Source organism: Xenia sp. Carnegie-2017, unplaced genomic scaffold (assembly GCF_021976095.1).
Source record: "Xenia sp. Carnegie-2017 unplaced genomic scaffold, XeniaSp_v1 HiC_scaffold_44, whole genome shotgun sequence".
Taxonomy (NCBI): domain Eukaryota; kingdom Metazoa; phylum Cnidaria; class Anthozoa; order Malacalcyonacea; family Xeniidae; genus Xenia; species Xenia sp. Carnegie-2017.
Window position 1 is genome coordinate 171,541 of NW_025813509.1, and position 25,577 is coordinate 197,117.

General features: G+C 34.9%; 3 protein-coding genes and 3 long non-coding RNA genes across 10 annotated transcripts in view; 3 read left to right on the top strand and 3 right to left on the bottom strand.

Moving 5' to 3' along the window:
• Nucleotides 1–14,611, top strand: part of LOC124456246 (regulator of G-protein signaling 22-like) — a 44,515-nt gene extending 29,904 nt beyond the window's left edge. For 2 of the 3 annotated variants that reach the window (XM_047006732.1, XM_047006733.1), the window contains 11 exons: nucleotides 7,798–7,860; nucleotides 8,279–8,536; nucleotides 9,842–10,470; nucleotides 10,759–10,896; nucleotides 11,106–11,592; nucleotides 11,672–11,823; nucleotides 11,995–12,154; nucleotides 12,315–12,416; nucleotides 13,186–13,380; nucleotides 13,539–13,625; nucleotides 14,338–14,611. In XM_047006732.1, the coding sequence (XP_046862688.1) occupies nucleotides 7,798–7,860; nucleotides 8,279–8,536; nucleotides 9,842–10,470; nucleotides 10,759–10,896; nucleotides 11,106–11,592; nucleotides 11,672–11,823; nucleotides 11,995–12,154; nucleotides 12,315–12,416; nucleotides 13,186–13,380; nucleotides 13,539–13,625; nucleotides 14,338–14,553 (2,487 nt within the window). In that variant the 3' untranslated portion in view covers nucleotides 14,554–14,611. Of the gene's footprint in view, nucleotides 1–5,696; nucleotides 5,805–6,005; nucleotides 6,038–7,797; nucleotides 7,861–8,278; nucleotides 8,537–9,841; nucleotides 10,471–10,758; nucleotides 10,897–11,105; nucleotides 11,593–11,671; nucleotides 11,824–11,994; nucleotides 12,155–12,314; nucleotides 12,417–13,185; nucleotides 13,381–13,538; nucleotides 13,626–14,337 lie in introns of those variants that run through there. The other variant, XM_047006734.1, reaches the window with a different exon arrangement.
• Nucleotides 2,220–2,831, bottom strand: LOC124456265. Its single transcript, XR_006952192.1, has 3 exons — nucleotides 2,752–2,831; nucleotides 2,361–2,666; nucleotides 2,220–2,267 (listed from the first exon to the last, which is right to left on the bottom strand). It is a non-coding gene; the product is annotated as an uncharacterized LOC124456265 (long non-coding RNA).
• Nucleotides 4,808–5,684, bottom strand: LOC124456256 (enoyl-[acyl-carrier-protein] reductase, mitochondrial-like). The gene is made up of 2 exons (XM_047006746.1): nucleotides 5,479–5,684; nucleotides 4,808–4,948 (listed from the first exon to the last, which is right to left on the bottom strand). Exons 1-2 carry the CDS (start codon nucleotides 5,667–5,669, stop codon nucleotides 4,834–4,836), a joined length of 306 nt encoding a protein of 101 aa, XP_046862702.1. The 5' UTR covers nucleotides 5,670–5,684; the 3' UTR covers nucleotides 4,808–4,833.
• A 4,198-nt stretch (nucleotides 14,612–18,809) lies between the features above and the next one.
• Nucleotides 18,810–20,025, top strand: LOC124456258. Of its 2 annotated transcripts, none has more exons than XR_006952185.1 (2): nucleotides 18,810–19,680; nucleotides 19,761–20,025. It is a non-coding gene; the product is annotated as an uncharacterized LOC124456258 (long non-coding RNA). The 2 variants fall into 2 exon arrangements; XR_006952184.1 differs by having other exon boundaries at nucleotides 19,783–20,025.
• A 187-nt stretch (nucleotides 20,026–20,212) lies between these two features.
• LOC124456257 lies at nucleotides 20,213–21,787 on the bottom strand. Of its 2 annotated transcripts, XR_006952183.1 has the most exons (3): nucleotides 21,275–21,787; nucleotides 20,905–21,161; nucleotides 20,213–20,497 (listed from the first exon to the last, which is right to left on the bottom strand). It is a non-coding gene; the product is annotated as an uncharacterized LOC124456257 (long non-coding RNA). The 2 variants fall into 2 exon arrangements; XR_006952182.1 differs by having other exon boundaries at nucleotides 20,905–21,787.
• Nucleotides 20,266–20,903, top strand: LOC124456255. Its single transcript, XM_047006745.1, has 2 exons — nucleotides 20,266–20,451; nucleotides 20,531–20,903. Exons 1-2 carry the CDS (start codon nucleotides 20,286–20,288, stop codon nucleotides 20,698–20,700), a joined length of 336 nt encoding a protein of 111 aa, XP_046862701.1. The 5' UTR covers nucleotides 20,266–20,285; the 3' UTR covers nucleotides 20,701–20,903.
• Nucleotides 21,788–25,577: the final 3,790 nt, after the last annotated feature.

A 25,577-nucleotide genomic window follows, 5' to 3' on the forward strand; every position in this document is an offset into this window, starting at 1 on the left:
CATACTATAACAACAAAAGAACGTAAATAACTTCTAAATGACAAAGAACAATGCTACAGCTTTCTCCAGCTACTCCAGCCTTTTAAACACAATGCTGCAAACATTAAAAACAACACGATTTATATAATGTATAATAAGTGCGAAAGATTTATCTTGAATTGACGAAGGCTGACATTTTTGACTCTTAAGTTGTTTCGATTTACTCTAGAGTGTACTGCATCTATTTAATTAAGATTTTAGAAACGTTCTTATTTTACAATGAGCTGTAACATATGACAGCTAGATTTTCTGGATTGTACAACCGTGTTTGACTTTGGCAGCGAGGATTGGCTTGTAATAGTAACTAATCTTCATCAATCTTCACAAGAGTAGAAATTATTTTGTATTCGTTTACAAACCAAATAGTATGCTTTTTTAAAGGACCTATGATACGAAAATTTTTATATTTGCAATGACCAGAACTTTTAAAATGACAGTGTACTTTCTAAAACAGTTTATGCAGATCACTTTTAATTCTTGAGATATTGAGGCTTATGCTATGTCCAATTTATCCAATTTAAGACGTCACATTGCATAATGAGAGTTAGAAGTATTAGGTAAATTTAACGATACTTTACTTCACAAGGACATAGTTTCATTTGTTGTGGCCTGTTTAATGGTATAAAATGTTGCCTATTAGTATCAACCTAAAGTTGTCAGGAAAATGAAGAGTGTTAGAATAATATTTAGAACTCATTATGCAAAATGACGTTGCAAGTTGGATGAAATAGAAATAACAAAAAATTCAATATCTTGCGAAGGAAAAGAGATATGCATCAACTTTTTTAGAAAGTACGCTGTCATTTCAAAAGTTCTGGTGATTGCAACCATAAAAATTTTCATGTCATGGGCACTTTGAACGTCATAAGTAATTGTACATTTGCAAGTACAACATCTGGCTGAATTGTAAGGGATATTTTATATCACTTAGTAAATATGTATGCTTTATAACTTATGAAGTGGTATATAAAGCTGATAAACCACCTGCTGAAATTCACTATCCACCAGCTAAAGGACCACCTTTCACTTGAGGGAAACGAATGTAAATTATAATCCCATTTACCCCCAAAATTGGATGGAAGTGTCAATAACCATTATGAACATTTTTAGAAAGCCAAAATTTCATTTAATCAAATTAAAGCATTCGTATGTACTATAATATGCCATGAAAAATGGCTATTTTTTCTACACAAAAACTACGTAAAAAGAAAAAATTATCTTTTTTACTTTAAAGGGGTTATATCACGAATTTTAGCCCCCTTTTTTATTAGCTTAATTGAAAATTTGGATTATTTGAAGAACTATGACATGTCGCTGGACTTAAACAGATAAATATAAGTTCCTTAATTTTGCCTCCAAAGTCGGGTACTTTTTGCGAATTTTTTACGACGCCATATTGATACTTGTGACGTAGATAGTTGAACACGTCTGTTTCCGTCAATATAATATTATATTATAGAAGGTGATTTTGTTGTCGTTTTTCTTGTGTTAAAAACAAATAATGACAGTATTTTCAATAAAATATTAAAAAACAAGTTGTCCGGAAAGTATGGCTTCAAATCAGTGCTCAGATAATTCGAATTCGATGTCTGAATGCGTATCTGATTCGAGCTCGGAATCCGTGGGTTATGTCGAGCATTTAAACGACTTCGCATATGACGATGAACCGCTCGCAGGAGATGGTGATGAAGTGCATACTCCAGATGATCCCGATGGAATTCTCCTGCGACCTTAGAACAACGAAGTGATGGCGTAATTCCACTCGGTGAATGGTAAGTTGTTGTTTTCTCCTGTTTGTAATATACATAAAGTTACTTTATAAACCACAATGCTCCCACGTTTCAGGTGTAATTGTCAATGCTGTCATACCGATTTGTTAGAAGGCGCATTAGAGTACAGATGCTGTAAGGAAATAGGACCAGCTTTGCAGAAAATGACATTCGATGGCAGCATTGAGAAAATATCATGCATAACACAGCATGCCAAATTTGGGCCTTTAGTTCATGAGGCTGTCCTTGAAAACGTCGGGCCACTATTGAGAGATAGGAATGGACGTGCTTATCGCCGCCAAGCATCACAATCATTAAATATGTAAGATTGTAAATTGTATGAGAAAGAATGTTATCATCAACATTGTTTCATCAACAATAATTAGTCCAACCTTTTTATTTACTTCAGGTACTTGAGAGCTGTGGCATACAGATGGTTGATGCGATGGTTTTGTGGGTCTATGGGATGGGAGAATACTCGGCCTTTACCTGCTTGTGTTTACCACTTTATTCGGAAAGCATATCCAAGTGCTAACACAAAAGGTTACATACCATCAGAGGGGCGATGATGGAAAGGTCTTTTAACTTGTGCACTGTAGAGACTGTTGGCCTTCTTTGCTGAGTTTAGAATGGTCAGGAAATATGCCTAGATGGAAACCAAATAGGAGATACATGGATGCACTATACGGTAAAGAAAATCTTTTCTTCAATGTCAGTCTGGGAAAAAAAAGAAAAATTATATGGAATTAAATCATAGCATAAATGTAAAAATGGAAAATAGCAAGCCACATGAACTTATCTTATAAGGTCTTCACACTTGAGTGCACTGCATCCACAAAGGGCATGTAGAGCATTAAACTACAATAAAAAAAATTATTCATGAAAATTAATTAGTTGCACAATCGAGTGAGATAGTCATCTTCAATCTGACAAGTATACATACCATTCAATGTTATATTAATACTGTAATCATCAGGAAAGGTGTGTATATCAGTGCCCAGATAGGGAGGCTAGAGGGTACTATCACTTTTCTGTAACACGATTAAGAAAATTCATTATGAAATACAACAGAGATCTAATTCTTTATAAGATAAAATACCTGACTGTATTACTTGTGGTATCTTCATCTAAATCTTCACTCTGACTAGACTCTTCGAAAGAGGAGTAGTCCATGTATGATTCTTCTTCGAAAAGCTCTTCAGCACTCCCCTGCATTTCATCGTCTATATCAATGCTGGTAACCACGGATGTATTACGATTTTCCCTGATTTCGCGTCGATATTCATTTTGCAACTTCTGGGCCTTTTCTTCAAAGATGCTTTTGTCTTTTATACCAGCTTAAAGTCTTTTGTAAAGATGTAAGTTTTTCTTAAGACGATGGCACGATTTACATGGAGACTGGGATTCACAAATATCTTCACCAACTGCATGTAGTTCTTCTTCAAATGGCGAATCGTTTGCTTCCCAGTGCATACTTCAACATGCTCAGCTCCATCACTAGTAGATGGTACTTCCTCATCGAGAGAACATGTTTCCTTCAGCGATGGCTTATGGAGAGTATGTCGAATAATCTACAAAACATATATCGAATTTACATATGACAAAAGAAAAATTAACATAAACAAGCGTAAACTTACTTGTCTGCGCTTTCGATCGGTTATTTCGTCCTGTAATGGTTCAGGAATCCCAGCCACGTCAATGGTTGGGATAGCATCTTTCTTCAACCTTCTTTTGAGCTTGACTTGCACGCTCAAATTAAGGTCAAAACAAGAATCTTCAAAATGCGCAGAACACAGACACGAGGTAGAGGAAGCCTCAAAAGCCGGTCTATGTTTACGCACAAAATTTACCCATTTTCTATGTCTTTGCGGCTCTGTTTCTTTATTAGGAAACAGATGCATCGACATTCGTTCTGTTTTTGAATCATTGGCGCAACTAATTTGATTAGGTCCGCCAGCAACACAGCGTTTTCCTCCGCGTTTCTTATTAAGATTACTAGTAGAATACGCCATGTTGATATATGTGTTCAACTATCTACGTCACAACTCATTAGCATACCGATCAAAAAGTTCGCAAAAAAAATGCTGAAAATCGTGACTTTGAACGTCCATAAAATCACTTTCACCAATCCAATTTCAATTATAATTGCAGATTTAAAATCACTGAAATAAGGTCTTTCAATTTAGCTAATAAAAAAGGGGGGCTAAAATTCGTGATATAACCCCTTTAAAGACAGAAAAATTTATATACTGTCAACCATTCCCGTATGTAAAAACATCATTATGACGTCATGTCAATAACTGTGATGAAAATAAATAAATAAAACTTTTACGATTTTGACATAAAATCATTTGAATTGAGGAATTAAATTTTTTTGAATAATATTTTCTTGATTAAAATATTGAAGATTATTAATTCTCACTTTCTGTCTTCAATGGTTAAAATAAAATTTATCATCCTGATGTTGGGGTTGATACAACGTTAAATGTACAGTTTCAATTTGTGACAATTGTAAACGTCTCGTTGCATGGTTTGTTTAAAACAATTCTACATTTAAAAGCCATGCAGTTGGAGATTTTGTGAAAGAGATTTCAGACATACACCTTCTTGCAATGGTTGAAAGTGTTTCAACATTCTGTAAGCTGTACAGGGATTTATGGACAACATGGCTGCATCTTTCATAGAAAGACCATTTTTTACTGGAATTTTGACACAATCATCCTCTTTCAACACCTTTATCTCCATCAAACTACCTTTGAAAATTTGTATAAAAAAAAATAAAACTATTTGCTGAAAAAGTCTAATCGAGTTAACTCATATGATTGGCTAATACGAATCCTGCATTTCCCATTAATACCCAGTCTCCAACACGGACAGACTTCACATCATCACAAACTGCAACACTTCCCCGACACCCTCGTTACCACCAACAGCAGGGAGGGAAGGTTTGATGGGATACAATCCTAAATTAAAAGTGACGGACTAAGAATTTCAAGGGGGGGGGGAAGGCAAGCATATAATGGTATCAATTGCACTCCCCACCTTGAAGCACATTCAAATCAGCTGGATTGACAGGTGAAGCCAACATTTTTAGAAAAACACTTTCTCTGTTGAATTCTGGTAGTGGATAATCGTGTTGACTACAAAATCAAAGTAGAAATCAGTGGCAGATCCAGATGAGAGTTGCAGTATGTTCACAGACAGAGACAGCCTCTCCAGAACTTGGATAATTTATTGATAATTTCGTAGAAGCACTATTGCTAATGCGCAGTTAATATACACGACGAGTTTTTTTAAAATAGACATGTTTCGACATCTCATGATGCCATCTTCAGTATAAGTGAAATAATAAACAATACAAGGTTTATATAAAAGTAATATGTTACATAAATTACAACAATAAAAAGGAAATAAGATAAATTAATGGGGAGCGTCCGAGCGTATTATAAACTAAATATTGTATTGAATTTAAAAACTTGAACATTGAGGTCAGGGTTAGTTTTGTTAATGAGGAGTGCTTCTTTGATATTGATAATAAAATTGACATGCATGTGTAGGAGCTAGCACTAACTCATTGCATGAATTGCCATATGTAAAATCATCGGCATTGACTACAGAACAACTCAACCACTTTCAAGGTAAAATTCAGTGTTCACAGGAATATTTTTACCTGATAACCTTACTTGGGTCGCCATATTCTGAATAAACTAAAGCTTTAGAAGACCGAGGTATACTTTCAGACGTGATCGAAAATGTCATCGACAATTTTACAGCTTTGCTTAAAGTCAGAAACCTGAAGAGAACGCGTTGCTTCGCCCAGTCTGCAATGGTCGTGAGCAGCGCCATTTTATATAACGGCATTCTGAAGGATGGGAAATAACGTCGTCCGGACAACAACCAAAACCTAATTTTAAATATTTACAATAAAAAGTCTCTTCAAGATTAATTTTAAGCTATGAATTTTTGGATGGATTCTAAAAGGGAACATAATGGAAGGTATTTCAGAGTACATCTGCTTCGGTATTAATTTTAATTCGAGGCTCGAACAACAGTACAATTACTACAATACTAAATGATATCTAAATAATTCTGAGTCTGAACTTCCTCACTACTATATTTTACAGCCGTCGATGAATCTATGATATAAGTTGCTTTCTCTAACATATTTCGTTTAATTGCATCGTTTTTCTTTCATAGATGTAAACGTCGAGCTGAACAAAGAGAACCTTGTAAGTAAAAAACTTTCAACATCGATATCTTCTACATAATTCACAGTTTTATAAATTACGGCATTACGCGCACGAAATTTCCACTAGTTGATAATATTATGGAAATAGAGAGCGAATAATCTAATTATTTTAGAAGAGTCATACTGTAGTATTCTTAAGGAAAAGGGTTGTTGAAGTTCTCCTTTATTTGTCGTTGTTTTATTCATACCATTGTTGTGGCTGCCGTCTTTATTAAAAAGCGAACGACTCTTGGCTTGCTCAATGCATGTTTAGTTATTTATAAGAAAAAGGTTGTTGAAGTTCTCCTTTATTTGTCGTTGTTTTATTCATAAAGTTGTTGTGGTTGCCGTCTTTATTAAAAAGCGAACGACTCTTGGCTTGCTCAATGCATGTTTAGTTATTTATAAGAAAAAGGTTGTCGAAGTTCTCCTTTATTTGTCGTTGTTTTATTCATACAGTTGTTGTGGTTGCCGTCTTTATTAAAAAGCGAACGACTCTTGGCTTGCTCAATGCATGTTTAGTTACTTCAATAGAATGTTTGTCCATTCTTAATGTCTTTTTCATTTATACATTACATTAACATGGGTAATATACAGTAAATACTCGCTTTAACGCCGCGGCGATTATTTAATTTTTCCGATTTTGAATGCGGCGCTTATGCGAGAGCGGCGTTTAAGTGAGAGCGGCGCTTATTAAATATTTTTATTGCCCCAAGAAAATAACGAGTAGACAAAAGCTAGTTTCATTATATCATATTATACAATTTATTGAAAATAATGTCGTATAAACGCAGAACAAGGTTTTCGTAAACTTTAAAGTTTAATAACTCAATATTTCTACCAAGCTCAGCACTAAAATTACTAAAATACGTACTCTATAAAAATACCGAAAATGTTTTCCATATCTTAAAGTTTTGCTCCAAGTGAGAATGTAAGAATGGCGTGAGAAGAAGAAAGTTCTGGAGTGAAATCATGTTACAATTCTTCTTGTGTTAATTGAACATTCAAAACAAAATGTCCATCTAAAAGTTCCATTGTAAATCCAAATTCTCTAATTAAATCTTGCACGTGAGGCAAAAATTCTTCGATAAAACTTTCCTGTACGGATTGAGTCGTTGTGCCATTTTCCATTTCTTCCGTCTCTCCTGCAAGATCATCTTGAACGATTTGTTCACTGGAATTGCTTTCGTCATGTTCCCTATCTTCCAAACTGCCGTGTTGCTCATCTTCTTATTTTCATCACCACTGAAATTTTTATCCATGTTATAAATTTTTATCGATATTATCGATATTTATCGTCCAGGATGGTATAGTCCTGAGAAGGACTGTTTTTGTTGTTGTTGACTGACGTTTCGACAACCTTAGCGGTAGTCATCTTCAGAGTCAAATGAGGAGTAAACGTCAGGTTAGCCGTATTTGTTATCTGGTTCTTCGGTTAATACGGCTAACCTGACGTTTACTCCTCATTTAACTCTGAAAACGACTACCGCTAAGGTTGTCGACACGTCAGTCAACAACAACAAAAACAGTCCTTCTCAGGACTATACCAACCTGGACGATCTACATCTACAAACATGTAACGATACTCCCGGGCTCAAACCATTTACTTTAGTATGACTCTACTCAAACAAACCCCGACGCCCTCATCAACTATCATCTCATAGAAATCTCGAACTCGTAATGTCAACTAGCAATGTCCGAGTTATACAAATCTTTTTCATGGACTGAAAACTTCCATATAACAGACTGTCTTTTGTTTAGGTTGAGTATCTTCGAGATGACGATACGTTTGTGGAATACTTTAACACATTTCTTTCATTGCCAGTAAGTGTGTCTTAAATATGTATTTTCATCTTAAAAAAGTCTGGAACAATATCAACAAAGCTTAGCTTGACTTTCCTTCATAAGGTTTGATGACTTAAATTTTATAAATTTTAATTTTACATAATGACCATTTCATTTGAAAGTTGGTCATGATTTATGCTTTCAAATCAGCGTTTATGGTTGAAAACATTTTATTGTTGTTTGATGTTTGACCAAAGGACAGCATCTACCGACCAACACCATATTATTTAAACACAGAAAAACTTTGAATAAAAATGTGTAGAAAATAAGGTGGTACATACCCTCCTACTCACCCTAAAATAAGTTGTACTCCCCTCCGCGAACCAACCAGTATGGGATAGATTTTGAAACTAACACATTTTTTTTCTGTGTTAATTTTATGAACATCAACTTCCAGTGCTTTCAAACAAGAATTTACTACGACAAACAATCTGGCCTTTTGGAAGAATTTACACAGAAACTAGTCAAAGATGATTGTGGAAATATTCAAAAGAGACACGATCCAACCAGAAACGAAGTTCAGATCAGTTACTGTGTCACAGTTCTCGATCACCAATCGACTTTAAAATGGTTACAAAAGTACAGATTAGATGAATTCGTGAGAAGTATGATTTTCGCAGAATACAAGTTATCAAAAGCTCTTTCATCGGCTCAGGTAACATATGACGTTTATACTGGAGGCTGTTGATAGAGCGACGATTGACGCAAGGAAGTTATACCTCCCCTCCCTCAATAATGTTTGAAGTGCTTAGTGCAGGCTGTTGATAGAGCGACGATTGACGCAGGGACGTTGTACCTCCCTCCCTCAATAATGTTTGAAGTGCTTAGTGCAGGCTGTTGATAGAGGGACGATTGACGCAGGGAAGTTGTACCTCCCCTCCCTCAATAATGTTTGAAGTGCTTAGTGCAGGCTGTTGATAGAGCGACGATTGACGCAGGGAAGTTGTACCTCCCCTCCCTCAATAATGTTTGAAGTGCTTAGTGCAGGCTGTTGATAGAGGGACGATTGACGCAGGGAAGTTGTACCTCCCCTCCCTCAATAATGTTTGAAAAGCTTAGTGCAGGCTGTTGATAGAGCGACGATTGACGCAGGGAAGTTGTACCTCCCCTCCCTCAATGATGTTTGAAGTGCTTGGTGCAGCCTGTTGATAGAGCGACGATTGATGCATGGGAAATGGTGTTCACTGGCAGATTACTCACTGGGCTAAATAGACTGAAGCCTACAGTCTCGGGCTTTCGAGAGCCCTGTTATGTCTAGACATGTTTAGGTTTTGCAATTCCGTGTTAGTTAAATGTTCTTAATTTAGACCATTTCTGCTGATGAAAATCGTATGATCTGCTGTTCAAATGAACGATAATCGAAACTCATAAAGTATTGGGTTTTCCCAGTTTCAACTGTGAATTTATTCCTTATTTTTGATGCTACGAGTTTCAAAAACAAGCTGGGAAATGCAAAGGCAAAGGAGCGTTAGTTACACAAATGTCATCAAGAGACTGAACATAGTGGAAGGAATAGATATCCTACTTAAACTCCAACAACATTGTCTTCAGCCTGTTTTCCATTAGCCACGTATCGTAACGTATGGTAGCAAAACGTAACATGGCGCATGCGTGCTTATGAATTTAATGGTCAATAGAAGCGAGCACGCATGCGCCGTGTTACGTTTTGCTCCGATACGTTACGATACGTGGCTAGTTGAAAACGGGTTTAAGCCTTCAGGCCTTGTAATTAGTAATCCGTCACTGAGGGTATTCATGTTGTACTCAACTGATTTCTGCTGAGGATTGATTCATGTCAAATTTCATTTCTAATCTCAGGTCATGAAACCAATGTAGATGGTCGAGATTTGGGTTCAGTTTTGTCCATTGATAGTATGAAATAGGACTGCTATAGTTTTTGCTTTAATGGTTAAACTGTGGAAGAAGCTTATGAAACAAAATGATTTTGCATCTGATTTAGGCAAATTATTTCGAGAGAATCACTGGAAATATCTCACGAGGAAAAACATTCATTACTGAAATGAAAACATGTGGAATCTCTTCTAAAGAAAGTTTCAACAGTCATTTGGACGACCAGTTTGGAAGTACAAGTTCCTCAAGCACAGAGAAACAATCTTACAAAAGAAACGACAAAACAAGCGGTGACGTCATCATAGGTGCTGACGTCAGAACTATTGACGTAAGAGAAGATGTTAACGGTGCTTCAAATGATGAAGTGCTAACATTAAATGTCTCGGGTAACAGTAATAAAGGGAAAGGATTTGATGAAGAAGAAAAGTCCAAGAATGAACATTCAGATGACTTTGTTGAGCTTAAAAATGATGAATTGGTAAAGAAAAGAAACGATGGAGATTGTTTCTTGCATAATACAACAAGCTCCATGGATTCTTTGCAATATAACGGTATTTCAGTGGAAAGCGATCAAAAAATCAATGATAACGACGTTAACAGGAAGGCCTTGCTTTCATCAAAAACAGCCATGGACAAGTTCAAAGACTTCCTGGTCGACACTAAAGGCGAAAGTTTGCTTCTGCTTTGGCTGCAAATTGAGTATTGGAAACATATTAAAAATAGCGAAGAAAGAAAAAGGTAAACATCGTTTGAAGCAGAGATAATGTGTAAAAGAAAGAAAATATCGTGTGAAACAGAGGGAGTACTGTGTGAAATAGGGAAATATCGTGTGAAACAGAGGGAGTACTGTGTGAAATAGGGGAAATATCGTGTGAAACGGAGGGAGTACTGTGGGAAACAGGGAAAATATCGTGTGAAATAGAGGGAGTACTGTGTGAAACAGAGAAAATATTGCATGAAACACTGTTGTACATTTATAACCAAGTATTTGAGCTGCACATGCGCATTTTGCTTGTTCATCTGTAGATATGTTCAGGAAATGAAACAACAATATGGTTCGCCATTGGAGTTACCACGTAAGATAAAGAAAGACATGTTATCAGGATTAGCTGAAGATATGAATGAAGCACAGAAAATCGTTGAAGAACCATTGTTAAAGTATTGGTAATTCATTTTTATAATGTATAGTGAGCCTTTTTGGAATTGAAAACAATGCGGGGAACAAAATAGTAATTAGTAACAACTGAACAAATACTAGATAGATTTTCTGAAAGTTTCAGTCATCCTTGAGCTCGCTTGGATTAAAAAAGTTCTCGCCTAGCATTTTTTAGCTTTCCTAAATATTAACTCTGAACATTCTTTTTGTTCGATAGGTGTAAAAGGTTCACGTTACATGAAGTAAATATTTCGAAAAAAGTTCATTCATCTTCAAAAATGTCCCCATCAATACACATTTGTACACCGATACATATTTCACCATATCCCACCAACGCTCAATACAACCCTAGACCACATCCGTACAAAACACCACAGTCCCTCAACGCTCAATACATCCATAGACCACACCTATACAACACACCAGAATCCCTCAACGCTCAATACATCCACAGACCACACCCATACAACACACCACAATCCCTCAACGCTCAGTACATCCCTAGACCACACTCATACAACACACCACAATCCCGTATAGTGAGTTATTCCAGCAGTAGTTCACATTGGGAAAGCAACATATCTTTACAACACGTGAGTCGCACGTGCAACAAATGGAAACCGACGCACCTGAGATCAAAGTCAGCACGTGGACGTAAAGTGACGACGCCTTATCACACGAACGCTGGGAAGCGACAGCTTGAGGTGACGGATGATGTGATTTCTACAGTTGTGTTGCATCAAGAGATAATTTATTGCAGGAACTTCCTAAATTTTTATTCAGATACACGCAACGCCAGAGAAGGAAGAATTCGGATTTCAAAAACGACCAATCAGCGCGTTTCCAAGATGTTCTGACGTGGAATATTTTTCGCCAATCAGACTTGTCATTGCTCCAAGAATCGCGCCTAGTTTGAGTACAGTCTTGGAACAAAGGTAATCACTCTGTGTGATTGGCTTATTCAAACATTTTATGAGTCATTCTTCCCATATGACGTCTATCTCGGTCATTCTAACCCCCCCGTCTTCAAATGTCAGTTTTAATGTTTCATAAGTGATCAAATTGACTCAGGAGTTGGAATATTCACTATATGATTTCTTCAAAAGGTGGTATGGCGTCATGGACGATGCACGTGGACAGCAGTCACGTGATTCAGTCGAGAAGGACGAAACCTATGACGTAGAGCGGTCGCTACGTGATAGTTTGGAGTACCAGACTGAATCTGGATGTTTCTTGAAATATTTCATATTAAAAGAAAACAATAAAGTAAATTATACTCTCTTTTTTCATGTTTTAATATTTTAATCCTTCTTTCAAAAGTCGATTTTTTTGAAGTATATAATATCTTGTTTTTATCTTTGAACACGATTCTTGTCTTCATGGTTATGATTAATTTTCTCTTACTTTTCCAATTTTGTCCGTTTAGTTCTGGTCCAACTGCCTGTCTTTCTGGCAAGCGACGCGAGACTATTCCGCTTGTTTCGAAAGTGGTCCCTTCTGTTCAGAAACTGTGATTTTCAAGGCCAAGGTGAAGATTTTCAACATCTTTAGAAAGCTTTGTTAGCTTTATCGTTCTCGAAGTTCAAACTCTAAATTGATGTTTAAATAAAAGTAGGCTAGATTGTGAACTGGGAATGTGTTTGGGGATTTGGGGGGATATAAAATGTGAACTGTGAATGTGTTTGGGGATTTGGGGATATAAAATGTGAACTGTGAATGTGTTTGGGGATTTTAAGGGATATAAAATATGAACTGTGAATGTGTTTGGGGATTTTGGGGATATAAAATGTGAACTGTGAATGTGTTTGGGGATTTCGGGGGGTGTAAAATAGGAACTGGGAATGTGTTTGGGGATTTGGGGGGATATAAAATGTGAACTGTGAATGTGTTTGGGGATTTGGGGGATATAAAATGTGAACTGTGAATGTGTTTGGGGATTTGAGAGGATATAAAATGTCAACTGTGAATGTGTTTGGGGATTTTGGGGGGTGTAAAATAGGAACTGGGAATGTGTTTGGGGATTTTTGGGGGATATAAATGTGAATTTTAAAAACGTTGTAGGATTTTGGAGGTATAAATTCTAAACTGTGAATGTGTTGTGGGGTTTTTGGGGATATAAAATGTAAACTGGGAATGTGTTGAAGGATTTTGGAGGTAAAATTGTAAACTGTGAATGTGTTATGGGATTTTAGGGGATATAGAATGTCAACTGTGAATATTTTTGGGGATTTTGATTGATATAACAGGTTTGTCATTTTGCATGAAGATATGATGAGCCCAATTTCATTATATTTTAGTGGATATACGAAAGATTCTTAGCTCCAGGGAGCGTCTGTGATATCAACGTTTCATCCAACGTCAGAGAAAATATAAAGAAACAATTGGATCCGCCATACGAAGATCTGTTTGATGACGTAGATGATCACGTGTTGGCGTGCCTCAAAGAACCATGGGATAGTCTTTGCCGTGATGAACGAAAGGAGTACGAAATGGTGAGGAATTTATGAATTAATCAAAAACTCCATGATAAAGATACATAGTGTGGAAAGTTGGATAGTAAGAACGCAGACGAGATTTGGGAGGGAGGGTGAGACTGATATATGATCCAATTGTTAACGCTGACCAGTATAAACCAAGTTTCATATCTTAGATACCAAAGAGTGAACAGTTGCGTTACATTACGGTGAAATTGAACGACAACAATTCACGACGAAAAATATCTTTGTTATCGAACGAAGTAAGTTCATTGAAAAACGTGAAACAGAATTTTCAATTTTGCGTTTCACGTGTTTCTAAACTTCCAACGCTCTGTTTTTCTCTCCTCCCTTTATAGTGTTTCGTTAAAATCTTCTGTGAGCCAATTTGAATTTATCCAGGGGGTGCACGCTTCTGACACATGCATAAGTGCTCGCTTGCATAAACCCCCCTGGAAATGGTCTACTGTATGTTAGTATTCTTGGTGGTGAACCTGCTTTTATGAAGTCATTCCTATTCCTTCTAGACTTCTAGTTGACAGACGTTAAGGACCAGTATAAAGAAAAAAATTAGCTTTTAAAATTATAGTTTCATTGAAAGGAGCTTGTAAAATGACAGTGGACTTTGTAAAACAGTTTTGTCATATCTCTTTGCATTCTCAACATATTAAAGTTGTGTGATGTCCCATTTATGGAGAAAGTGACCTCACGTTGCGTAATGAGTTGCTGCAAATTTGTAATTTGAATGAAACACGCATGCAGAAATTCTCATTATGCAAAAGTGACGTACTTCCTCCACAAATCTTGAGAATGCAGAGTTATGATTAAACTCACCGTCATTTTACGAGTTCTTTTCAATGAAATTATAATTTTAACATCATATTTATCGTTTTATCGTTTTACTTTCCCGAACTGACTTTAGTCTTTATGATGAAATTTCGTTCACCCAACTATTTACCCTCTATCTTTCGACAGTTGGACGATCAAGAAGGAAAAGAAAATTTCGAAAGTCGAAGGTACGGTGTGGAAGATGTTAAAAACTCGTTACCAGTCCCTCCAGACGGAGTGAGCTTTGAAAGTTTGATGAAAGACAGAGAGGAACTTGAGGGATTTCAGAGGTTTTTGGAGAAAAGGGATCCCAAAGGTTGGTGGAACTTTCTGTTTTACATGCCTGCCATCACAGTATGTTAGAGCACGTGTTAAGAAGGAGTGGATCACGTGACGTCTGTTGTCACGGCGACCCGGGTCATGAATGAGATATAATAAGAAAACAATGTTTGTAGATGTAAATCATCCTGTTTAGTGTAGTCCTGAGAAGGACTGTTGTTGTTGATGTTGACTGGCTTTAAACATCTTTTGCAGTAGTCTTTTTCAGAGTTATTAAACATCCTTAGCTGTAGTCTTTTTCAGAGTTATTAAACATCCTTAGCAGTAGTCTTTTTCAGAGTTATTAAACATCCTTAGCTGTAGTCTTTTTCAGAGTTATTAAACATCCTTAGCTGTAGTCTTTTTCAGAGTTATTAAACATCCTTAGCTGTAGTCTTTTTCCGAGTTATTAAACATCCTTAGCTGTAGTGTTTTTCAGAGTTATTAAACATCCTTAGCTGTAGTCTTTTTCAGAGTTATTAAACATCCTTAGCTGTAGTCTTTTTCAGAGTTATTAAACATCCTTAGCTGTAGTCTTTTTCCGAGTTATTAAACATCCTTAGCTGTAGTGTTTTTCAGAGTTATTAAACATCCTTAGCAGTAGTCTTTTTCAGAGTTATTAAACATCCTTAGCTGTAGTCTTTTTCCGAGTTATTAAACATCCTTAGCTGTAGTGTTTTTCAGAGTTATTAAACATCCTTAGCAGTAGTCTTTTTCAGAGTTATTAAAAATCCTTAGCAGTAGTCTTTTTCAGAGTTATTAAACATCCTTAGCAGTAGTCTTTTTCAGAGTTATTAAAAATTCTTAGCTGTAGTGTTTTTCAGAGTTATTAAATATCCTTAGCAGTAGTCTTTTTCAGAATTATTAAACATCCTTAGCTGTAGTCTTTTTCAGAGTTATTAAACATCCTTAGCAGTAGTCTTTTTCAGAGTTATTAAACATCCTTAGCAGTAGTTTTTCAGAGTTATTAAACATCCTTAGCAGTAGTCTTTTTCAGAGTTATTAAACATCCTTAGCAGTAGTCTTTTTAGAGTTATCAAACATCCGAAGCAGTAGTCTTTTTCAGAGTTATTAAACATCCTTAGCAGTAGTCTTTTTCAGAGTTATTAAACATCCTTAGCAGTAGTCTTTTTCAGAGTTATTAAACATCCTTAGCAGTAGTCTTTTCAGAGTTATTAAACATCCTTAGCAGTAGTCTTTTTCAGAGTTATTAAACATCCTTAGCAGTAGTCGTTTTCAGAGTTATTAAACATCCTTAGCAGTAGTCTTTTTCAGAGTTATTAAACATCCTTAGCAGTAGTCTTTTTCTTAGTTATTAAACATCCTCAGCTGTAGTCTTTTTCAGAGTTATTAAACATCCTTAGCAGTAGTCTTTTCAGAGTTATTAAACATCCTTAGCAGTAGTCGTTTTCAGAGTTATTAAACATCCTTAGCAGTAGTCTTTTTCAGAATTATTAAACATCCTTAGCAGTAGTCTTTTTCGAAGTTATTAAACATCCTCAGCTGTAGTCTTTTTCAGAGTTATTAAACATCCTTAGCAGTAGTTATTTTCAGAGTTATTAAACATCCTTAGCAGTAGTTTTTCAGAGTTATTAAACATCCTTAGCAGTAGTCTTTTTCAGAGTTATTAAACATCCTTAGCAGTAGTCTTTTTCAGAGTTATTAAACATCCTTAGCAGTAGTCTTTTTCAGAATTATTAAACATCCTTAGCTGTAGTCTTTTTCATAGTTATTAAACATCCTTAGCTGTAGTCTTTTTCAGAGTTATTAAACATCCTTAGCAGTAGTCTTTTTCGAAGTTATTAAACATCCTTAGCAGTAGTCTTTTTCAGAGTTATTAAACATCCTTAGCAGTAGTCTTTTTCAGAGTTATTAAACATCCTTAGCAGTAGTCTTTTTCAGAATTATTAAACATCCTTAGCAGTAGTCTTTTCGAAGTTATTAAACATCCTCAGCTGTAGTCTTTTCAGAGTTATTAAACATCCTTAGCAGTAGTCTTTTAGAGTTATTAAACATCCTTAGCAGTAGTCTTTTTCAGAGTTATTAAACATCCTTAGCAGTAGTCTTTTCAGAATTATTAAACATCCTTAGCAGTAGTCTTTTCTGAAGTTATTAAACATCCTCAGCTGTAGTCTTTTTTCAGAGTTATTAAACATCCTCAGCAGTAGTCTTTTTCAGAGTTATTAAACATCCTTAGCAGTAGTCTTTTTTCAGATTAAACATCCTTAGCAGTAGTCTTTTTCAGAATTATTAAACATCCTTAGCTGTAGTCTTTTTCAGAGTTATTAAACATCCTTAGCTGTAGTCTTTTTCAGAGTTATTAAACATCCTTAGCAGTAGTCTTTTTCAGAGTTATTAAACATCCTTAGCAGGAGTCTTTTTTAGAGTTATTAAACATCCTTAGCAGTAGTCTTTTTCAGAGTTATTAAACATCCTTAGCAGTAGTCTTTTTCAGAATTATTAAGCATCCTTAGCAGTAGTCTTATTCGAAGTTATTAAACATCCTCAGCTGTAGTCTTTTTCAGAGTTATTAAACATCCTTAGCAGTAGTCTTTTTCAGAGTTATTAAACATCCTTAGCAGTAGTCTTTTTCAGAGTTATTAAACATCCTTAGCAGTAGTCTTTTTCAGAATTATTAAACATCCTTAGCAGTAGTCTTTTTCGAAGTTATTAAACATCCTCAGCTGTAGTCTTTTTCAGAGTTATTAAACATCCTTAGCAGTAGTCTTTTTCAAAGTTATTAAACATCTTTAGCAGTAGTCTTTTTCAGAGTTATTAAACATCCTTAGCAGTAGTCTTTTTTAGAATTATTAAACATCCTTAGCTGTAGTCTTTTTCAGAGTTATTAAACATCCTTAGCAGTAGTCTTTTCAGAGTTATTAAACATCCTTAGCAGTAGTCTTTTTTCAGAGTTATTAAACATCCTTAGCAGTAGTCTTTTTCAGAATTATTAAACATCCTTAGCAGTAGTCTTTTCGAAGTTATTAAACATCCTCAGCTGTAGTCTTTTCAGAGTTATTAAACATCCTTAGCAGTAGTCTTTTTAGAGTTATTAAACATCCTTAGCAGTAGTCTTTTCAGAGTTATTAAACATCCTTAGTAGTCTCTTTTCAGAATTATTAAACATCCTTAGCAGTAGTCTTTTTCGAAGTTATTAAACATCCTCAGCTGTAGTCTTTTTCAGAGTTATTAAACATCCTCAGCAGTAGTCTTTTTCAGAGTTATTAAACATCCTTAGCAGTAGTCTTTTTCAGAGTTATTAAACATCCTTAGCAGTAGTCTTTTTCAGAATTATTAAACATCCTTAGCTGTAGTCTTTTTCAGAGTTATTAAACATCCTTAGCTGTAGTCTTTTTCAGAGTTATTAAACATCCTTAGCAGTAGTCTTTTTCAGAGTTATTAAACATCCTTAGCAGTAGTCTTTTTCAGAGTTATTAAACATCCTTAGCAGTAGTCTTTTTCAGAGTTATTAAACATCCTTAGCAGTAGTCTTTTTCAGAATTATTAAGCATCCTTAGCAGTAGTCTTATTCGAAGTTATTAAACATCCTCAGCTGTAGTCTTTTTCAGAGTTATTAAACATCCTTAGCAGTAGTCTTTTTCAGAGTTATTAAACATCCTTAGCAGTAGTCTTTTTCAGAGTTATTAAACATCCTTAGCAGTAGTCTTTTTCAGAATTAATAAACATCCTTAGCAGTAGTCTTTTTCGAAGTTATTAAACATCTTCAGCTGTAGTCTTTTTCAGAGTTATTAAACATCCTTAGCAGTAGTCTTTTTCAGAGTTATTAAACATCTTTAGCAGTAGTCTTTTTCAGAGTTATTAAACATCCTTAGCAGTAGTCTTTTTAGAATTATTAAACATCCTTAGCTGTAGTCTTTTCAGAGTTATTAAACATCCTTAGCTGTAGTCTTTTTCAGAGTTATTAAACATCCTTAGCAGTAGTCTTTTTCGAAGTTATTAAACATCCTCAGCTGTAGTCTTTTTCAGAGTTATTAAACATCCTTAGCAGTAGTCTTTTCAGAGTTATTAAACATCCTTAGCAGTAGTCTTTTTCAGAGTTATTAAACATCCTTAGCTGTAGTCTTTTTCGAAGTTATTAAAGTGCTACTGAAGTGAAATTTTCATATTTCGTTTTTCGATACAAACGTTTTCTCTGTATTTTACTGATCATTTTGAGCTATCGCCCACTGAATTTAGTCGATGGGAACGCATCGAACTTTGCGTTCAAACATGGCATATTTGCTTGTTTTGATGCGAATTTTACTTTGAGTGCGTGACGTCATTTAAAGGACGGAAGTTCAATTTTAAAGCTCTTAGTATATGAAAATTATATACGAACAAGCATATTTCCAACTGGAATTTTACATATTTTATAACTTCTCTTCGCAAAAATTGCGTATATTTAGTGACAAATGAGCAACACACATAGGTAAGCAACATTTACAATCGATTAGAGTTTTATAAACTTCTTGAATTAACTTATATTTCTCAATAAACTGGGTGCCGCATCCTTGACGAAGTCTGCGGTTTTAACACACACGCAATGTTATCAGAAACTAACTGTAACGCGCTTATTTCCAATCATCCAATGTATACTACTTTTATAAACTTCTGGATTAGACTTATCATTCTTATCAGATGGGTGTCGCATCCTTGACGTAGTCTGTGGTTTTAAAACCCATGCAATATTATCACAACGCACATAATATAAGGAGAATAATTTTTTATTAAGTTAGTCAAACGTAACGATACACTGCAAGTTAAAACATGGCGAGTAGGCAAAATTCTGCAAAAAATCGTCGAGGAGGACAATATTGTGTTGCTGGTTGGCCCAACGGAAAAAGTTGTACAAACAGTCAACACACAGAGGGTGTCTCAGTACATCGTTTCCCCATGAATGACAAGGAGAGGCTGAATAAATGGACGAAATTTGTTAGGAGACATAGGCCAAAATTCGTTCCTCAGCAGTACTCTGTGCTATGTTCAATGCATTTCGCAGATTCTGCATTCACCGTGAACGCAACAGTTGCAAAATCGCTAAACATGAGACGACGATTGCGAAATGGAAATCCATTGCTAGGCACATTACAAACAAGCATGAAAACCATCCAGATGAGTTGTTTCCTAAATGTGCTCATGGAGAGCTAGATGAACGTCTATGGCTTCAAGTTGGTATGAGCATGCACACATTAGGGCAGCAAGACAGAATTGAGATTGTTAAAATGTCTAAAATGTTATTTACCACTTTTCAGATGGGATTGTATTCTTTTTAAGGAACTAAATCATATCAGCGACTTTCCTCCATTCTGTTGAAAAAATCTGTTCTCAAAGATGTTAAAAAACTATCTTCAGAAGCACAAACTAGTTGTCTCGAAGGTTTTCATTCAACATTAAATGGTTGGCATCCAAAGATGACCCACTTTTCTTGGCTTGGTACATATTGCAGGTAACTTGTAATCACTGTTCTCTATCTGCCAAGCCTTTTTTACTTGTTCCTAGTCAAGAAAAAAAATTACATAATAAATGGTTTGTTCTGTTTAGGCACGTACTGGCAGTACTTCATTTCAATGAAAACCTTCACAGACAGCCAAAAAACAAAAATGGAACACCATATTATTCTGTGACATACCCAAAATTTAAATCAGGGATGAAGTAGTAAGAACTGTTTCTTCAGCACCATCATATTGTAAGTTTAGCATGTATGCATTGGTACTCTTGACTTACACATCTAACCACTTGTCATTTTTCCAGACTATGTTAATGAAATCAAAAATGTCATGGTTCTTAGTTGTGAGGAATCCATGGACAACATATTTAAGAAGTATAAGGAAAAAGTCCCAGAAGCCTTAAACAAAACTTTCTCGGATCGAATTTCCAAAACTGAGGCAATCCAACGGCATTTGGATAGGAAACAACTATCTTCAACACCATTGTTTCCCACATGTAAGTTGTTCATGCTACCATGTATAATAGGTATGGCCAGTGCATTCTAAAAGTAAACAAATTAAATTGTTATTTATAGATCAACAGCAAGATGTACTGCAAGCAAAAGGTTTAGACAAAGAAAAACAAGCTGCTTCAACAGGTCCTTCAGATCCAAAAAAAATGCGCTTATGCAAAAATTGTGGACAGCCAATGAAAGGACATCCAAAATGTCATTGTCCACAAGAATTACTTGACAAATATTCTTAGCAGGCCAACTTTAAAGTTAGTTATAAAATAATATACTATGCTACAAAAAATGTTCTTATTTGATTAATTATTTTGACTTCACACAACAAAATTGTGAAGCATCACAGCACAATAATGAACCACATAAAGGTAAAAAGTAGAGATACATGGCAAGATATTAATCATTCGTTACAAAACAAAATTAGAAATCAAAAATGTACTAACTCATTTTCATGTATTCTTGGTCATACGCTTGTATGACCTTCCATCTTGGTCTCTTAGAAGTGAGCCAACATTCTTCCAACATTCTTCAAGACTGTAGCATGTGTCATAATCGTGTACTCTTCGTGAAGAGTAACACAGCTAATTTTTCAATGCTAACATCGAATACCAGTTTATGTAAAGTAGGCCCAACCTATTGACAACAACGGTATTCAATGGCATCTGTCAGCAGTTGAGTACGACCCAAGCTACATGCACACCTATAAAAAAGTGGTTTGTTATCATATTTATGCACCACGACATAAGGACAAAATAACATGTTTAATTCATGGTTTAATTTCTTCTAGAGTTCTAGTAACATTTATCAACTTACCACTTATCTAACTGAAAGGTTCCTTCGAACCTCGCTTCCAATGTTCGAGGTTCTAAGCCATCTGCGTCTTCTTCGACCGACACAAAATTCTCTCCGACTGCGTTCGCAAGAGGTTCATTTTCGTAAGGATTTACCACTGAATTAGCCACAATTGTATCCTCATCGCCGGAATTTGAAAGTAAATTTTCATTTGCCATATCTGAGTTTTCAGTATCCGAACTGCGTTCGCTTTCACTGCTTGAAGAACTCATATTTTATTGTGTATATGTGTTGAAAATCTAACAAAATACTAGTAAATCAATGCTCCTACTTCGACTTCCGTCCTTTTTATTACGTCACATCCGTATAATATTTCAGTGGTAAAAATTCGCACGCGTAACCCAACTTTGAGCAAAAATTTATTGATGATCCCGTGCTTCAATATGCATAAAAATTATACCAAAGTGATCAGGAAAGATAGAACTATTTGATTATAGAAAAAAATCGATACCCAAAATTTCACTTCAGTAGCACTTTAAAGAATTTTTACTTGAAAGTGCGATTCTCTTACAAAAAAATTTCCATTGTATTGTATAATTTATAGTAGTTAGCAACCGCAGTACTTGCGAGAGTAATGGCAGATCTGACGTAGCTCATAAAAAATCTGGGACACATCGCACCCCTGAGGTGGTCTTCTGTTCATTTCCTATTCTGTGCTTTAACGTAAGTCAGGTCCATTTAACTTTGTAGAGATGAAATGTAAGTACTGTGTATTTTACTGGCGAAGTAAGAAATTTATGGAAGATATCAACAGGTCTGGTTATAGTCTTTGTAATGTGAATAGTTTTACTATTCGCAACTAAAGGGTTAAATTTAAAATGGTAAATATGTTCAGAAAGGATGGTCCCTGATATCTGTACTGTATGGTTTAAATATGGAGGTTACACCATAAATGGATAGTATAAAGTTATTAAAAGAACATTGTATAGCGTCATTTGTATGTGTGAACCTTTACATTGGAATATAAAAAAGGACTATATTCTATAAAGATGAAAAGTGGAGAATGAAAAAACATGATCCAGGTTTTATAGAACTTAAATGAGTTCATATATGTTAAATTTTGTTTGCATTAATATGAAGTTATTATGAAGGATCACCGTGGTCTATTTTTATAATTTGAATACAAACAAAAGAAATCATCTTTAAACTAGGACTTTGTGACCAAATTTTTCAATCTGTAGTTGTCAAAATAAGGAGACCACGTCATGACCACGTTCAACGCGTTTAAATAACAAAATATCGTTAGAATCTTACGATTTCTTTTGCGTTTTAATGTCGTTATGCAAAGTAACGATGCATGATGTTGTAGAGTAGGTTAGGATTCATTAGACCTTAATGAATTTAAAAACTAGACTTTAATTTTGAGGAAATCTTCATTGAATCTTGCAGTCATGTCTTGATAAGTTAAGGTTCTGAGAATGGTTTAAGGGCGTCTGATTGACGTCAACAACATCTCCAAGCCCAACATTATAATATTAGCGTTATTTAATAGGCTAAATAATTTAATTAATAAATAATTGACGCAATATCACAGAAAAATGGTCAATTGTTACTAGCATTTCATATATATTAATGTAAGGAGAGCATAGTTCTTTTGTTTGTAACAATACGTTTTGTTTTTAAAAATTAGATTTGATAGATACCCGGTAATTTGTTCAAGTACAAACAATGAATTTTAACCCAATAGAGGCCTTGTTGCTCACAGGCAACAATCACCAAACGAGATGAGTACGAACTTTTGAAAAGGCACGGCTCCTTGAGGGTTAAACAATCATGTGGAACAAATACATATAATAACATGCTTAACACTATCTATAAAGATACTATTCACTTCAAGCCACATATAAACCACGAGGCCTCATGGAAAATAGATGTTGTTCATATGAGATGGAACAAGACTTTACACATAGACGACAAGTGTAAAGGTGATTGTGCTAATCAAAATAAAGTTGTTGACTTCAACTCTTCTCGATGACAAGTTATTTGAAAGCCACGATGTGCAAATATATACTATCAGTATCACATCCTAAATGTTGATAGCAGCAGCAAAAAGAAATTTAAAAGAGGAAAACTCTTGTGAAATGTGTGACACATGTAGCTACCTGTTTCGATATGAAGTATGGAAATAGATCCTACGGCTAAAAACTACAAATGTAAGTGACTAAACTGACGATAAATGATAATTTGTTTTTGGATTTATCTCTATTGTTCTTGTGAAACTCTGAATGGTTTTTGATGCTACTGATTTTTGGTTTGTTTCTTCAAAATCACAATAATTATAACTGAATACATGCAATGAATATAAACACACTAAATTTTCCATCCGTCTCCAATGCATTATGTGGTTGAGTGCATAGAAGTGCAGTTTTCATAGATTAAGGTGTAGACTTGCAATGAACGAGAACCGTAACTGTTTTTTTGCTCGTTTTTCTACGACTCTCTACTATATTTTTAGTTGTAGAACCTCGGGGAAAACAGAACGCCCTTAAATTCTCTCCTAACCTTAACTTATTTAAATATTTGGACAAAATTAAACTCTAGTTTATAAATTTGTTATCTCTCATGAATCTTAACCTACTACATCATGAATATTTGCTTTGCATAACGACATTAAAACGCAAAAAAATTTGTTGATTCTAATGAATTTTTTTGTTCAAATACATAGAAGGATTACTTATTGTCTTTGTAAAAGGTGAAAAGCTCCTAAGGAGCCAATCACAATAAAAGAATTTAGTCATGACGTGATTAAACAAATGTTAACATCGGAAACTTAGTCACTTTAACGTTATAGAAAGAAAGGGGAATTCTGTCTTTTTATTGACTGATTACTGAAGTATGAGTTGCATGAAATAATCAACTAGTCTTAATGGTAGGCCTCGTAATATGAAAGGTTTTAATGTAGAATGCTTTGATAACGATGTGAAGCCTTTGATCGTTTGAAACTTGTTACATCTTTCAAACTTAACCGGCTAAAGCTATTCGTGCAATGTTGGTGAATGTTCTACCATTTGGATAGTCAAACAGAAAATATATAACAATTTGCTCATTCTCAATATATCTGATTAAGAATTTAAAAACGCAAACTAACGTCAAAATCTTTTCTTATATTGTAGATCCTACATGGATAGAGTTGTGAAAGTCCCTTTACCACTTGTGTCATTCACTTCAATTACTCTTACTAGTTTGTCATTACTCATGTGTCATGGTGATTCATGGCCAAAAATGTTCATTTGCAGTTTGGATTCTTTGTGGATGTCAGTTGTTTGTTCATATAATGATGATGGGCCCCATTGTTATATGAGCCCACCTAAAGATGGTCAGCTGACATTCATAGGAAATCAAATCTACACTAAGCATACTTTGAGTGATGATATAACTGGGGTATTGAAGTGATCCCTTTTTCGTGGCTTGAAGTTACCGTAAGAGTGCATTGTAAACAGTAATCTATCGAAATGGCGATTCATAATACCAGTAGCCCCTTTATTGGTTACGTCGATTACTTTGTGTATGGAATGGTATAAACGTATTGAATGGACATTGCATAATGGCATTTGTACGTGTGAACATTAACATTGAAATGATTGGACTATAATCTACGAAGATGGAAAACAAGCGAGTGGAAAAACATGATCTATGTCCTGTGGTTTGTAAGTTTAGTAGATAAGTATTAAAATTAACTTATAGATATGAGTAACTGCATGAGATATTCAAAAAGGATCCCGAGGGTCTATTTTTATAATTTGAACTATAATCATGAAAAACACCTATATTAGTTAAAAAAAAGTCAATAAAAATGTCAATTGCTCTGAGAAAATAGCTGGCTTTCACTCGCTACTTTTTACTAGTTTTATTAAACGTTTTTAAACAAAATTGCAATGCTGCAAGTAGGGTTCATTGAATTTTTAAGATAAAAATGTTACAATAAAATTTCTACGATATACACGTAAAAACTGCGCTGTAAAAAAGTGGAAGACACATATTAAGACTCCAGGATCCGACGGAGCAGGACAATGCTTGAAAATCAGGTATTAAAGTTTTGTTCTTTTCAAAATATATAATTTCTGATTTTATTCATTCTTTATGCTGACATTTATAATGTGTTTTTTTATAGAGTAGCTATGTCTGTAGGGGTAATAACCAGACATTGAATGAACGATCAAGTTGGACAGAAGCACGAAGAAACAAGCGTCCTTAATGAAAGATTTCCACTTGCGAATTTCGTTATGCATACTATTAATCAGTAAAACGCATTTTTAAATTCAAC